Source organism: Caenorhabditis remanei, chromosome II (genome assembly GCF_010183535.1).
Source record: "Caenorhabditis remanei strain PX506 chromosome II, whole genome shotgun sequence".
Taxonomy (NCBI): Eukaryota; Metazoa; Nematoda; class Chromadorea; order Rhabditida; family Rhabditidae; genus Caenorhabditis; species Caenorhabditis remanei.
The window spans coordinates 313,783-329,805 of NC_071329.1; the positions used below are offsets into that span (position 1 = coordinate 313,783).

A 16,023-nucleotide genomic window follows, 5' to 3' on the forward strand; every position below is an offset into this window, starting at 1 on the left:
TCTCTAAGACTTCTTGAATGGCATTTTTCTACTCTCTTTGTCTATTTTTTTGAAACAATACGAATATCTTTATCTTTATCTTTATCTTTACTAATAATAATCAACAGATTCCGCCTGTCTGTTTATTTGTCGCCGATCATAACTCCTTCCGTAGTGGGCCGATTTCGATGAAACCTAGATAGACAGATAGGAAATTTTTATTAGTTGATGCCCGAACTTTTCTTTTTTTGAAAAAGTTGATTTTGACGTCTTCTGGAGACTATGTCGATTTTAACAGTAGAAAGCGTGGAGAAAGGTGTGTCCCGACAGGGTGGTAGAAAGTTCAAAACTACTGACTCGGTGTTTCTTAACTGCGTTCTCGAGAGCGCCGCGGCCGCGCAGATTTAGTGTAGCGGTCTACGCAGATGACTCACACACATGGGTGGTGAGTTCATTCTCGCCCGGTAGGAAATCTTTTTTAGTTTTTTTGTTTTGATAAGAACATAGATAGCCAGTATATGAAAGTAGTAAATAACTTTTTATAGTCGAGATTAGTAGGACAAAAGGGTTACGTCTGCAAGAGTATTTTTTCACTGTTCACACCGTTACAATTCTGCCATAGTGGGTGATTGAGTTCCAACTTAAACGGTGTTCAAAAATTGCAACCCTGCCAACGCCGAGTCAGAAACTGATTTATCCATATGACTTTCGTCCGCATCTTCTTGGGGAAGGGAGGCGGCATCGCCGCCGATCAGTCAAAAACTCAAAAAGAGTCCGTAAAGAGCATTTCTCCAAAGATCTTTGAGAATTTCGCAACTTTTGTGGAGCACTTTCAGGTACAAATGAGGATTGGAATCAAAATCGACTGAATAAGAGGGTACTTCAACTTTTGAACGTATGTAGAAGTATGCAAAATAGTTTTGAAGTATTCCAGAGAAGAGAGGCGGCATCGCCGCCGAATAGTTAAAATTCGGAAAGCAGAGCTTTTTGGATCAAACCAGACTAACAGTAAGAAGAAGATTTCCGTGTATATGGAAAACATCTTGAACGTTTTTAGAGAGGGAGGCGACATCGCCGCCGATCAGTCAAAACCTAAAAAAGATACTTCAAGCGCATTTTTTCAATATGTGAATAGGAGAGTGTCCAAATTCCTAAGCTTCAGAAAAATATGTTCAAACAGAAAAAAAATAGTAAAACAAATTCCAGCTCAAGAAGTGATGGTGATTTGTGACTAAGGAATTTTGCCGCAGCTCGGTTACCTTCAAAAAGTAACAAAATCTAGAATTGAAGAAACCGCTCATACTGAATAAGTCATTAAGAAAATTTGTCAAAAATTATTAGAAAAACAAATGTGTTTTAATTGTTCTCTACGGAACGGGCTGCTTAGCTAACAAAAACTACCAACAAGTGAATAAGTTATACGATCCAGGAGAAGAGAAGAATTCTGAGACCTCGATAGTCTGAACTATTTGAGAAGCGCCGCAGGCGCTGTAACACCCAGAAGGGTGGTGTAGAAAAGGAGGTTGAGCAGCCGTAGGCTGCGTCAACCGACTGGTAGAAGATAATTCATCGGTCTTAAGATGCCATTAAAATGTGGACCCTCAGTCTTGATACGCACCTTTTGACCCGATTTTTGACAATCCGAAATTTCTCAATGCCCAGACTCGCTTTACCGGATACTGAGATCTATTCAACACTTGTGTGAACTTAGTGACCCATCACCCTTATCTTCCGTCTAACTTGTGCCCAAACTTAGCCACCTTCTCCTCTTGCTGTGAAACCAGTGCTCAATCGCCATTTGCTTATTTCTCGAATTATTTTGATGATGTCATTTCCCTCTTAAAACTGACATTGATGGAGTCTGACACTGTCAAGAATGAGCCCCGCCTCTTTCCCTTGCAAGAATAAATTGGTAATCTGGGCAGTGAAAGAAGGAAATGAGGAAAATCCACAAAAGAAGCTGCGAGCTCATTATTCTTCTCCTGTGAGCAGCTCCCTGACTTTGATGGATTTCTAGCACCATTGTACCAGCTCATTTGAGCAAAGACTTCATTTTGCAAGAACCAATATGACAAATTTTTAAAAATACTGCCTTCTCCTTCCATCTTTGACGAATCTACCGTCATTTGTCAATTTGCTTGCTCCTTCTGTCCTTGTTTTCGCACCTTCCCCCTTTTTTGAGGTCATTTTTCTCTCATTATCTCCCGCAAGAATCTTCTATTTTCTCCAATTTCATCAAAGGACTCATATTCACTATGCTCTTTTTCCCTAGAATGCCGCCGCCGCCTGCAGCTACCACCGGTGCTCCACTCACCCATCAAGATCAAGTAAACGAGTTGAAGCCGAAATATCAAGCTGCTGCGATCGCGAGAATGGCTTTTGGTGATCGGTAATTTTATGAGATAATTTACAAGTGATCTTTAATTAATTTCAGAGTTGTCATGGATGATACCCACTCATTGGTAGAGATGTTCAATCAGAAAATTCCGTTCACCATTGAACAACTCGAATTCACTGAGAATAAGATTCGTATGAATGGAGAAACTTTGGTCATCGAGTATGACGGGGACCAGATCTTAGTCACTTCCAAAGATCAAATAATAAGATTCTTGGATAGTATGGAAGATATCCGTCGAAATATCATCCGTTTGTACCTCGGTCGCGTTGGAACCACTGCGGAGAGCCTTGTTATTTTGGTGAGCCAAAAACCAAATGAAAATTCTTTATTTCCAACATGGTTACTTTCCAGGACCCCAAACTTCTCGAGAACTTAATGTACGGATTCGAAGTGACATTCTCCATGTCAATCAAAGGACAACTTGAGCCAGAGCACTGGGAGAAGTTGAAACTACTCACCGGAAATCTTCAGTTTTGTACGATTCTCTCCCCGGTCACACCGGAAATTTTTGAAGTTCCAATCGTGAGTTTTTGAGATTCAAAATTGAAGGAATTTCAAACATCAAAACAATTCAGATCGCTGAAAGCAAGGGAATCACTCTGTATGGTGAGCAGCCGAATGAAGTCATTTTTGCGTCAAACAACTTCTATTTCCTCAATAAGGACCATGTCCCGGCTGCCAAGCAGATTCGGGAGATTTATGAGGTGAGCAAGACACAGCTTTTAATAGTAACGGACTTTAATGTACAATACCGCTCAAAACGTTATCAACTTTGGCGGTTTTCAGTGGAAAATGACCAACTTTGACAGTGTATTAATTGACTTTTATGTAAGATCCTTAAGACATTTTTTTAAAAATAAACTTTTCAGCACTGGAAGTCAATCAAACGCCAAGAGGGGATGTTCACCTTTGAGTGCACTCCAGAAGTCTACCAAGACTACAAAACCCAATTCAAGACTTGGGGTCGTAACTACAAGAAGGTGCTTCTCTCTCGTGATGGAAAGGCATTCCGAAAGCTGAACTGCTTGGATTTGCACACCGACAAACACGTTATGCTGTTTTCGCAAGCAATGGACAACTCGGAGAACCTACGAGTCTCCATGGCCATTCACCCAAAGGATATTAGAGACGCGGTCGCCGCCATGTTCCAAAGAATTTTCGGATAAATTGTCTCATCTCAATGCTTTTGTATAACAATTCTATCTTTAATCATCCTTATTAAAAATCCGTCGCAATGTCCATGAATTTTCGTAACCTGTAACCCTATATTTTCTTTTTCTCGCTTTTTTCTCTCTCATTTTTGATCTGCTCTTTTTCTTCCAGCTTCATTAGCTTCATTTCACATAAACCTAATTTCCCGAACATACTAAATTGTATTGAAACCGCTTTTGATGCTTCCTTCGAACTTTTTTCTAACATTAATTGAGCATAAATAATATTTCGAAAATTGTTCGCTAGATTTACAAATCAGTTTGTCTTCGGTTTTATCGTCTGATTCCAACTGAAATTGAAAATATAATTTTCAAGCGCAAACGGAAGACGCTTGGTAAGTAGGTGTATGGAATTGAACATTTCTTATCAAGAAGTCGGAAGTTAGCAGCTCACCAAAGAATTTTGTTTTTTTAAAGTGATTATAGAAATTAGAGACAAACATTTCATTTAGGAATTGGAGAAATCCTAGAAGAAAAAGTAACCCATTAAAGAATTTCAAAACTGTAAAAATTTGGGGAAAATACTGAAAAGTGAAGGATTTTGGCATAGTTTTTTTTGGAGTACAAACTTTTGAAAAAAAATTGTTAAGACAGAATTAAAGCTTTTCGGGGTGGTGGAAAACTGGGTAAGCTCGGAACGAAAAAACGAATAGGGGTGGGGGCGTGGCTTATTTCATTTCTATACCGGAAATTTCAGGTTTTGCTCACAGTGTGTTGATCAGGTAAGATTTAAAAGGATAAACAGGTGTTTGTGACTAGTAATTTGTTTTGGGAAACAGAAGTGACTGGAATCAAATGGATCACAATTTCTTTGGTTGGGGGAAAAACGAGGAATGGTTTAGTAAAACAAGATTAGGCACGGTATGGGGTGGAGGACTTGAATACGACTTGGAGCGTCTTTCCAGCAAGATTCGTTCCGTTTAGGGAGACCATTGCGTTGTAGGCTTCTGTGTAGGTACTCATCGAGACGAACGCGTAGCCTTTGCATTTTTGGGTCAAGTCGCGGAGGATCTGTTATCAGATATTGATGAAAATTGGTTTTCAAGACATTTAAACTCTGTTGATTGTCCGTTTTCTACTGTACGCTTCTTGCCATAACACCAACTATGTATAAACTACTTTTTCACTAATTCGCGACAGACTGGAAAGTATCTTACACCGTCAGTGCCGGATTACCGATCAAAGTTATGCCAAACATGATCTTGCCTCTCTAGAGCATCGCAGACAAACAACAGATTACAGAATGATATGCAAGTAAGCAAAGTTTATATTGAGGACTTCTTCACAATAACTAGGTAGATTCATTAAAACACGCAGTAAGAACAAATTCAACTGGAAAAGCTAGACTAGCCTCACGCTTAGCCACATCAGCTCTCTCTCAATTTCATTTATCTCATTTTGATTGTACTCTTTTTTCTTATATTTGAAATCCTGCTTAACTCTTTTTCTCTCTGTTTTATATATTATTCTGGTAATTTTTCTTTCTTCCACGATACTTGCGATCGTATTCAATAAATAAATAAATACTCACCTTCACATTCAAAATTGCTCCAAACTGTGAAAACAACTGCCATAACAGAGTGTCATCCGTATCCGCCGCCAAATTATACACGAAAAGACAGTAACCAGCAGTATCCGATGGTGGTAAAGTTGCGGCCACTGATGCAGATAACGCAGACAACTGAGCATGTGCAGCAAGTCCTGCTCCGTTTTGCGCTGGTGGACTTCCAGCTTGTTGTACTTGTTGCTGCGCGGCCACCGCTTGCTGCTGTTGTTGATGTGCTATTAATGAGGCGGTAAAATCTGGAACACCGGTTGCAGGTCCAAATGATGTTAGTCCGGCGAGCGCGTTGAGTTGAGACATTTGCAGAAGAGCAGATGTTGTCAGGTAGTCTGCATTGAGTGTAGCGGTTGGTTGGGATACTGCAGTTATGGCGCCCATTGGTGAGTACCTGAAATAATCAATTTTCCATAAAATATAAAACTCCTCTGACTGAATTCCTTACCTATATTTGGAGGTCATCGGTGTGTGATGCATTGGTCCGATTCCTCCAGCAGCTGCTCTCAACGTTGGTGCCCCTAATATTGTACTCAATGGGACCAAAGTTGTGGCGGCTTGCTGCACGGCTTCAAGTTCACTCAGAATTCCTTTCGGGTTGTTGCTAGCTGGATTATTGGCGAATTTCACTGTAATCTGTTCTGAGCATCCAGTTGGTATACTTCCGTTGAGGGTCTTAATTGCGTTATCCGCTTCATCTTTCTTATCGAATCGCACGAAACCAACTCCTTTTGATAGGCCTGAAAGAATAAGTTTTCAGAAAAATTCAAAAAAAAGTGCCTAACTTACCAGTAACATTATCTGATAAAATCCTAGAAGTAATAATTTGTCCAAACGGTCGGAATATTGACTCCAATTCATGTAACGTCATAGACTTTGGAATTCCAGAGACATATAAGTTGGATCCTTTGATCTGATCATTTGACGGTCTGGCGTAAGACACCTGAAACAAATTTTATTTAAAAACTGAAAAATAAAGAATTTGAGATAAATTTTGATTACCTTAAGTGAGAAAAAGCTAAATGAATTTCTTTTGAAAAAAAAATTAGTAGACAAGGACATTATTGAGGACACACACTTAAATAAAAAGCTTGAATCAGTCAGAAAAAGTTTCCGATAAAAAGAACAGAGTTTTTGCAAAAATAAAAAAGTTGCACAACAGGGGGGTAATTGAAAAAATGCTACTAATAAACTATCACCCGAAAATGAAAAAATTCCTTTTCATCATTTCAAAACTCGAAATTAAAAAGTTGAAGAAATAAAAAAGAAGTGAAAGTAGGAGGAAAAGTAGCAAAAAAACTCAGAATATTTTCTTTGACTTTCAAATAAAATAAAAAAGAAGAAGTAGACACCTTGATCGTCTTATTCTGCAACCGAAGACCATTGAACGAGCTGACGGCACGAAGGGCATCCGCTTCTTGTACGTAATTAACAAAACCGTAACCAAGGGACTGTCCTGAAATGAAAAAACACCAAATGCCAGAAGAGAGAGAGAGAAAGTGTGAAATATCGAATAACAAAGGAAAGTTTTCTTTAAAATTTTAATGGTTTTCGAAAAATTGAGCTCAGTTTTGAAGTTGGTTCTCACCGTGAAACTACAGAAATCGCGCATCGAAAATCTGATACCAAAAGCTTTAGTTATCTTAAATTTAGCTTTTAAAATTATTTTAAACTGTTCTAACGGTGCTACTTGGCTTAAGAACTGCACGAATAAGAACTGTTCTGTTTAAAAACTGGTTTTGCAGAAGAACTTCGCGAAGAATAACTGTATTGCATAAGAATTGTGTCGTTTAAGAACTCAAAATTCCAATTCAAACGTCGAAAAAACAACTGAAAACCTATTGAAATTTCAAATTTCAGTTCGAATTCACTTCGGCTGTATCAGTGGCTCCTTGCCCTTCATCTCGAATCAAAATAAATAAATAAAATAAATAAATTTCAGTTGTTGGTGCAAGCGCGCTCCATTGCTAAACGAGTTCTTAAACGGCACAGTTCTAATTCGTGCAGTTCTTAAGTCAAGCAGCACCGTTTTAGCATGTAAATGCAATTTGGCGGGAAAATAACTATTGGCTTCTTACAGACAGAAAACTACGAGTGCCATCATTTTCAAATCATCTAGAGCTTTCAATTAAGTTTAATAATTCCTAAAATTTTGCACCGCCGTGAGTCCCCCTCAAAAACTACAGTAACCCGAAACTACTTTTGTGTTGAGACCTAGCCGACGTCGCGTTGAACAAAAATTAAATTATATCAAGTCTAAAAATTCTCAGATTCTTCAAACTATTTGAATTCTCCGACAAGTCTGACAAAGTGAGAAGGGTGTATGTGTAGATGGTGTATATGTGTGTGTGAGAGAAATATAGAAAAGTAAAAAATAAAAAACTGTAAACTCGAACAGAAATTGATTGAAAAACGTCACGGAAAAAAGTATAGTAACCAAAAAATCAGGGGGGTATGTAGGTTGTTCGGGAGAGAGAAAGAGGCAGAGGCAGTCACACACACATTTACAGATTTACACAGGAAATTAAAATATATAAATAAAATAGAAATCGATCCAGAAAATAAAATATCTATCAATCAATAATTAAAGCTAAGCAGCGCCCCTATCGGATGGTATGGATCAATCATGCTTTTCAGATAACTGGCGAGCGACAAAGAAACGGTTAGAGCAACTAAAATTTTGTGAAATTCTTTTTCAAAGGAAATTGGAATCAGGAAACGGAAAAAACCCTGTCAAAATGGTAAACTAACCTGTAACCTTATCCCGCACCAATTTACACGATTCGATTTCTCCGATTGAGGTGAACAGGGATCGAACCTCTTCTTGAGTCATTCCTTGCGGCAGGTAGTTTATTATCAGATTGGTCTTGGACTCTCCAATATCCACATTTGGTGCCGTACAGTATCGTTGGGTGCTTGTGTAGGTTGTCTGGAAAAATAGATGAATTAGTTTGTATTTATAAGATTTCAGAAATGTTTAATTATTTTTGACACTAAATACTATACAGTAGCCCATCATGTGATCTTCGTATCAAAACTTTTCAAAACCAACCATCCCTCATCAAGTTATATATGTTTAATCAAAAATCTTTTCCATGCTGCAAATGGAAAAGAAAACAATGAGAATCGTATATATGTATTCGGTCGGACGGAAATTGTGTAGTTTGTCTAGAGAATAAATAAATTATTATGTTTTCTGGCCATCCTTTTCCCCTCCGATTGACTTTTTTATATAAACTTTTGTTCGGCAAAATTTAGGAGGCTTAATGAAAGTTTTGTAGAAAAAATCTATATAGAAATTACTGTAGGTACATCAGCTAACTGGTAGGACCCAAATATTTCAGTTTCTATCATACTTGTGTGTAAACTCGAGAAATGTGTCTAGAAAAATATTCAGTTGTAAAATTTTTAAAGATTACGGTTTACTACAGTAGTTACCATAATTTTAACAACTTTGGCCGTTTTTCAGTGCAAAATTGTGCGATTTTTGAGCTATCGTTTTAAAATAGCTATAACTCTCTAGGGAGTGTCCGTACAAAAAAGTTGTCAACTACAAAAACGGAGCTCTACTTTCGATCTTTATGATTCATTCCAAACTTTCTTGGTGGGACAATCAGTATTACCATGACACACTCTCATAGATAGATATGTTCAACTGAAAACGCCCAAAGTTGTTTCTTTTCAGAATCATGACCCCTCAATGTTTTCCGATACTTTTGATGTTGGTGACTACCACCACCACTACCATTTCCAATTCAATTTCATTTCTCGCTGCGCCGTGGTTAGTAACCGGAGATCCTCATCATTCTCCTTCCCATTTTCCCTCCTACTCCTTCTTCTTTTTCCTTTTTCCTTTTCCATTATTTGGCCACGTCTCAAATTTCCGATGGGAGCACATATACTGAGCATGTTCTTCCCACCTCTTAGTATAGAGGGGGAACAATACCCAAGGGGGTGTTGGACATGGGGTTGGAAGAAGAAAAAGAATGCAAAAAAAGGGGAAAAGAATGGAAATGAAGGAAGAGGAGGAAAAATGTTGGAATGGGTGGGTGACGAAGAAAAATGGAATTTTTCCACGGGGATAGGCATCAGAAATGTTCGAAATATAGAAAATCCAGAGCAACCAATTTTTTGTATAATTTTTTGATATTCCAGTTAAAATCGTTGACCTAAGATTTTAACAGTCAAAATATCAGCACGACACGCGTCTTACAATCGCGCTCTACCGAAACCGAAGAAAATTGTGCGCGAAACTGAGAATGGGGATTTCGGTGGAGTGCAGTTGGAAGAACTGTGCTGGGTTAATGAAAATTATTTGATTCCTGTTTTTCCTATCGAGACTTAGGTAATTTTTCAAAATGTATAAATCCCGTCCTGTTTCTGCCCAAAAGGAGTAAGGGATCTCAAATTCTTTGGCTCTCATCACTAAATCTATACAAAATGTTTGATTTTTTTAAATCTTACGTAATTTTATGCTGAACTGGAATAAATCACGCCTAAATTGAAGCAGGTGGGGCAGATTAATATCTTACATTTTAAAACACTGTAGTTTTGCAAACTCTACACCAAAAATTTCCAATTTTTCCCAAGATCCATCCACTATACTGTCCCAAACCACCAATCCATCAGACTTCTCCTCAAACTCTCAAACATCTCTCTCTGTCTAAATGGAACTACTGCATTTGACGTGTCATCCAGTTCGTCTTCCTCTCTCCTCCCATCCTCATCCTTCCAATTCCCAAATGCCAATTTTTCAAAATCTTGAAAAGAGAAGGCTTCCCCGCTCTTCCTTTCCACAAAACTACTCTTTTTTCTTTCAAAAATCTCCATTCATTACGCCTTGAGGGAGGAAAGAGTGAGGATATGAGAGGACCAAAAAATAACAAAATATTTGTTTTGAATCTTGGAAGAGGAAGAAGGCGAATGGGGGGACCTTATTATGATGAAAAATATAGAGGACATGAGATTGACAGGAAACTGGGGCAAACAAGGGTTTTACTTTAAAAATTGTGATTTTTTTCAAATTTCCAGGAAACCTGGATTTCAATGAGTTCTAAGAAGCTGGATGGTGTCAAAATCAAAAATCATGACTGGAAAAACCTAAAATATGTTATTTAGACCTGAACTAGGGTTTCAAGAGTTGTTTTACATGATTGGAGGTCGTCTTTAACATTGCTCATTGATAAGTTTATAAACCTTATAAGCCTCAACCGACGTAGTGTTATTGTGTTATTCCAAAAGTTTGTAACTCAAATCCATTTGGTGGTTAACAAAATTTGACTATATAGTAAGAATAACCACGATATTAGCTTTCGAACTTTATAGGCTACTTCAGGCTTAGCCTATACAATATCTCACAAGGTAAGTTTTTGGAAACGCGGCTTTCAAATGACGTATAAATTGGGAATCAGGTACATTTGGTTACGTGGATTTTATTTCTGCATTCAAAACCGGCTACAGATTTCTGTGAGCCGAGCTATGATCCACCAAAGTTCATATGGTTCAGTGTTTTTGCACACTTTTGTCTTAGCCTATACAATTTCTGACATGCTTGTTGCTAAAGCGGTAAGGCTCACTGGTTTATTACTATTCTAGGATCAACATATTTCAAGCTTCTTACAATTTGCAAATGTTTCCCAATTTCCATTAAAATACTATACTCACCTGTGTCTGTACGGGACCCGTCGGCATATTATCATGCTTTGGTGTTAGCAACGCTTCCATCGTCATTATTCAGAAATTCTTGAAGACGTCGACGTCCTCCTCTTCAACACACACGTCTCGTCTGAAGTTGACACAAACCACTTCTTCCACTTGGTCTGTCAGGAAACAAAAGGAGAGCTCTTTTCAAAAGAAGTATGGGACACAAGCGAAAGAGCTCCGTTGTTTGGAGAGGAGCAGAAAAAAGAGGGAGGGAAGACCAAGGGGGCGGATATATGTAGAAATATGCACAAAATAGGCGTGGCCTATTTCGTCCCGGCGGCTCTGCGTCTCCTTAGGAGGAGAGAGAGAGTGGTGTTCTGTAAATCATTATATTTGAATTTTAAAGAGGTTAAAGAGAAATCGAAAAAAAAGAAAAAGAAAAGAAAATGCATAGTGGCATATCTACAGTGTATAGGCTATACTAGCCGCCATAATATCCAAGTAATAACAATAACAGGAGGACCCAATCCAATACCAACAATACTTTCTTAATTAGAATTGGTGCGAAACCGCATGAGAATTAGAAAAGGGCAGTGGGGGAAGGTACTTGAGGGAATGAGATGGACTTAGAGTGTACTGTATCAAGAGGACTATTTAAGAAACTTGTTGGTATGAAATGCAGTCAGGTAGGAAATGAAGGAATTTTTAAAAAGACTGTAACCATTTCGATAAGAGCCAAACAAAAAGAATTTTCGGAATTTGTACAGTTTTAAAATTGCGGTGTTATTGTCTTTGAAATATAGAACTTTGGTTTTAAGCTTGAAACCGAGATTTAGGGTTGGCACACGGAGAAATAGAGTACACGAAGCTTTCAGATATATCGTTGGAAAGCTGACGACTTGGGAATTTTATAACAAATATACATAAATACTATAATGAAAATAATAAAACTGATATCTGAAAACATCAGTGAATATCTAGTCAAATCTCCCAGACTTGATTATTATAGGTTCACAAACATTTGCCGGTGGTGTTAAAGACGCGGATTTGACCAAAACGGTCTCGTAGCGGAAACCATAGTTTGTAGTTCTTTTCAGACCTGCCAAGCTCAAAAATACGATATTTGATATTTTTTCAACTACAATACCAATCCTCCGAATTCCCAATAAATTATATACGCTTTTAACACCCCCTGGTACGAGTCCGTGAACCGATAATATACTTTTTAAAATAACAATTCCAAAAACTCCAGAAACTTTCGAAAACAATAAAAACTTCAGAAAACATTGACAAAGAATGAGAGTAAAAGTAAACGTGTCGTGGATATATTGAAAGAAAAGGGGCGGCAGGTGAATGTGGCACATTATGTGTGTACATAATGCACATATACACATGATACTACTTGAACAAGTGGAAAAAAGAATAATAAGAAAAATGGGGAAAGAAACGGAAGGGGGATAAGGGAGAGAAAATAGAATGAGTTATGGGAAAGTTGTTGGAATTTGGAATTTCTTGAGGTTTGTGATTTTTCAAAAGGGGTTAAGTTGGAACATGTTTAACAATGTCACACAAGCTTCTAATTTTCCGGTTTTGTAAAATGTTATAACCTTCCTTCCCCTGACAGCTTCATTGAGCAATTCCAATAATGTGGTGTCTCGAATCTTAATAGGGAAGGCCTCCAGGTGACCGTGGAGTAATGGAACGTGAACTATATCATTGGAAAGTTGAGAAAACGCTGATTCTAAATATATATTCAGTTTTCGCCCTCGAGGCCTGGTATTCAAGAAAAAACGAGGTCAAAGTTTGGACCACTGACGTAAGGAACTAAGATAGTTTCACAACATACGAAACCATAAAAGTAAATGTTTTCTATTTTACCAAAAAAAGCGAAGTTGCAACTTTTGTAGTTAAATAAACAAAACCAAAATTTTTTAAACAGCCAACATTATAACTCCACAACTAGTTATGATGCATGATGCATGGAGAGAGGATCGCTTGGGACAGGTGTGGAAACAATGGTTGATCAAACATGAGTGACCTGGTTAGCAATGAGGAAAATTGGGGAAAAAAGGGATGAAGGCACATGTTTGGATAGGTGTTAGTAAGAAAGAAAATCAACGGAGATTGCTAAGACACGTTTAGACAGTCGGGTGGTCCGAGAGGTCTAGTAGACCTACATCAATGTTCTTAACAAACATGTCACAGGTCGCGGGTTTGAAATTCAGAAATTATTTGAATTTTTGGCAATACTTCAGAATTCAATCAAAGCTAGTAATGCATCAAGAAAGGCTGACCGGGCCTGGCTGCGCCGAAAATTTTAATGTTTAGGATTTAGAAGGGTAGACTACAGTACCATTCTTAAGTTCCCCACTCTATAAAGCTAAAATTCCAGCAATTCCAACACATCAAATGATTCAACTAGACATCCTACATTGCCCCGCCCACCCGAGCCTAAATAGGTCAATCTAAACCGCTCAAAAACAAAGTTCATGTCATAACTAGACCTATATGATGTTTCTCGTCTAAACAATACAAAAATAACCTCCGAAACCGCCACTCTTTGGTTTTCCATTAGTCCTTCTCTTCATACAAACAGACACGACACACGCACAGTTGAATGAACAACCGCCACCCCTCTCAAAACCTGAATAGGTACAGCAAGGGGGGAGGGACTCAATTATGTGTTAGTTAGGGTTGAAGAGGAGGTAGTGGTAGAAGTGGAGGGTTTGACCCCCATATTGTTGTGTGAAAAGTGGAGGATAAAATGGGGAAGAAGGAGAAGGACGGGATTCATAATTGCTCGGGTTGCGGTGGAGAGAAGTAGTACTTTTGGGCGGATACAGTCACTAATTGAGTAGCCCCCGATATTAATAGAGGCGGATATATATGGACTTTGATTTGGATTCCTGTTGAATTGAGTATGAGTTATTATGAGCTTGGAGTTGGAAGGTACGGAAGGTTAGGCTGAAATGAGAGTAGAGCTTGGGAAATCTCAAATGCATACAGCTTGTTAGAACAGTTTTGAATACCTTAGGGTTACGGTAGGTAAGACCCAAATGACAAAGTTAGATAATCTAGTAATCTTTAGTATGGTCTTGACGAGCTTACCGTAACCCACCGTAAAACCAGCTTCCCGAAACCCACCGTAAAACCGTAAAACCGTAAAACCACCCACTAGTAAAGTTTAAAGCATAATATCTCGACTGGCTTTAAAGATACGTATTTTTTTCAACTAGAGAAATGTTCTATAAATATTGAAATCTACTTTGTCAATTGACAATATTTTGATATCTTTATTGGAAACCGAGATATATTGCTTTGAACGGACACCGTTGCTTATAGGTTGTACAGTACCGTAGGAAATTTGAGTTGGGGTTTTATTTAGGTTTTCAAAGCTTTTGTAGCTTTCTTAGTTCGCCTTGAAATTTCCATGCGGGACTCAAAACACTGGTAATAAAATAGATCTTAACTACAGTGCGACTGTTTTCGACACGTTTTCTGACAACTTCTTAGGAAAGCATGTAACCTGCATCATACCATTATAATAAAACTCATTTTTCTATGAAAACCTAACTAATAGATAATAAAATGCCAGCGTACACACACATATTGTAGATATCGAACACAATAAAAATGCGGTGGGGGGATCGTTGTCATAAAAACTTTTGATCCATCTCCTACGGATTTCATATTAAATGTGTGATGAGAGATGAGAGACGCAGATCGAAAGAGAGAATCGGTAGAGGAAGATAATGAGGATGATGATGATAGAAATGAAATGCAAAACTAGATTTCGTTTCTCTCTCTCTCTCTATTTTCTATAACACCATCACCACATGATTTGGAAAAGGGAAAAAGATAGGGGAAATAATAAGAGACATTTCAATTCGAATTGTTATTATGGATGATGATGATGGTGGTGGTGGTTATGTGTATTCGTGTATGTTTCGGTGGGGAGGCTGAAATTGTTGGACAGAGGGGGAAAGGAGATTATGTATTACGGTAGGATTAGTTATGAAGGAGGGATCAGTGGGAACAGTTTTGGATTTGGTCACACATACATATAGGTAATCCTATGTTAAAAGAAAAAATACTTAAATTTTCGAGATAATTGAGAATTTGCCCATAATCATTGGGGAATTCAAATGTTTAAAATGTTGATTTTAATTTAATCTAGGTTGCCGAAAATTGGATATATCGCTAAAAACTGTATCATGGTTATTTTTTTTAATGTTTTACTGGATTACGATGACTGTCGATACATTTATGAGTCAGTTTATTGTTTCTAGGTTTTTAGCCCTAGCCTACGTTTTTGAAATGATGCAACTGCTAAAACTATCTGCTTAACTATCTTACTGTATCAAAATTAAACTATTTTGATTTAAAGTGATTTAGTTCAAATCAAACCAATGTTTTAGTGTTAACATCATCAAAGCAATGATACAAAAATTTTCTAACTTCAATCCTATAGGTGAAAATAAATTGTTTCGAAATTACAGTACTCGGTTATCCCGAATGGATGAGTCTTACCTCCAAAATTACAGAAACTAAAATTGTTTGATGTTTCCTTTAAAATCCTTACTTAGAACGAACGTTCAACATTTTTCCAAAAAAAATCTCTCTCACCTCAAATTGCAATTCTTTCACTACCAATTCGACAAAGAGATGAAAGACGGCAACACAGGAGAAAGAAACTGACGGGAATATAAAAAAGACGGAAAAATGAGAGAACGAGACTAACTACATACACAGACTAATACTTACCAACACATGTGGAACAGGAATCATCAAAAAATTGTGAAATGGAAAAATCATAAAATTGTGTGTAAGATGAACGATGATGAGCAGATGATGGGAAGTAGTTAGGATGTGTTAGAATTTTAAACTGAATAGCTTAAAGTTATTGCTTCACAAAATGCACAGCTAGGACACTTTGTCACAAAACAAAACTTTCCGATTACTGTAGCTTGCTTTCCGAATCTCCCAAAGCAAGCACAAAACTAAAATACATAAATTTGACCACTTGACAAAATTCATACCCCTTTTTAGTTTTTTTTCCCAAAAAAATACGGGCGGTCTCCAGGGAGGGAGAAAATAAAAGAGTCAAGTCAAGTTGGGAGGGTGAACATGTTCGTTTCACTATGGAAACAAGTGCTTGGAGACGCAGGAATGGCAAGGAGTCTGGGCGATATACACGGAAAAAAATGGATAAGTGTCTGCACAATTCAGATGAC

The 16,023-nt window shown here is 37.7% G+C and overlaps 2 protein-coding genes across 2 annotated transcripts; one reads left to right on the top strand and one right to left on the bottom strand.

Moving 5' to 3' along the window:
• Window positions 1–2,252: 2,252 nt before the first annotated feature.
• On the top strand, window positions 2,253–3,543 carry GCK72_003681 (uncharacterized protein; the record flags this gene model as incomplete). Its single annotated transcript, XM_003094339.2, has 5 exons — window positions 2,253–2,368; window positions 2,414–2,675; window positions 2,729–2,899; window positions 2,953–3,081; window positions 3,247–3,543. The coding sequence occupies 5 exons, from the start codon at window positions 2,253–2,255 to the stop codon at window positions 3,541–3,543; spliced, it is 975 nt and encodes a 324-aa protein (XP_003094387.2).
• Window positions 3,544–4,440: 897 nt separating this feature from the next.
• Window positions 4,441–10,876, bottom strand: GCK72_003682 (uncharacterized protein; the record flags this gene model as incomplete). Its single annotated transcript, XM_003094336.2, has 7 exons — window positions 4,441–4,599; window positions 5,120–5,540; window positions 5,595–5,886; window positions 5,936–6,089; window positions 6,499–6,602; window positions 7,898–8,075; window positions 10,811–10,876. 7 exons carry the CDS (start codon window positions 10,874–10,876, stop codon window positions 4,441–4,443), a joined length of 1,374 nt encoding a protein of 457 aa, XP_003094384.1.
• Between the last annotated feature and the right edge of the window lie 5,147 nt (window positions 10,877–16,023).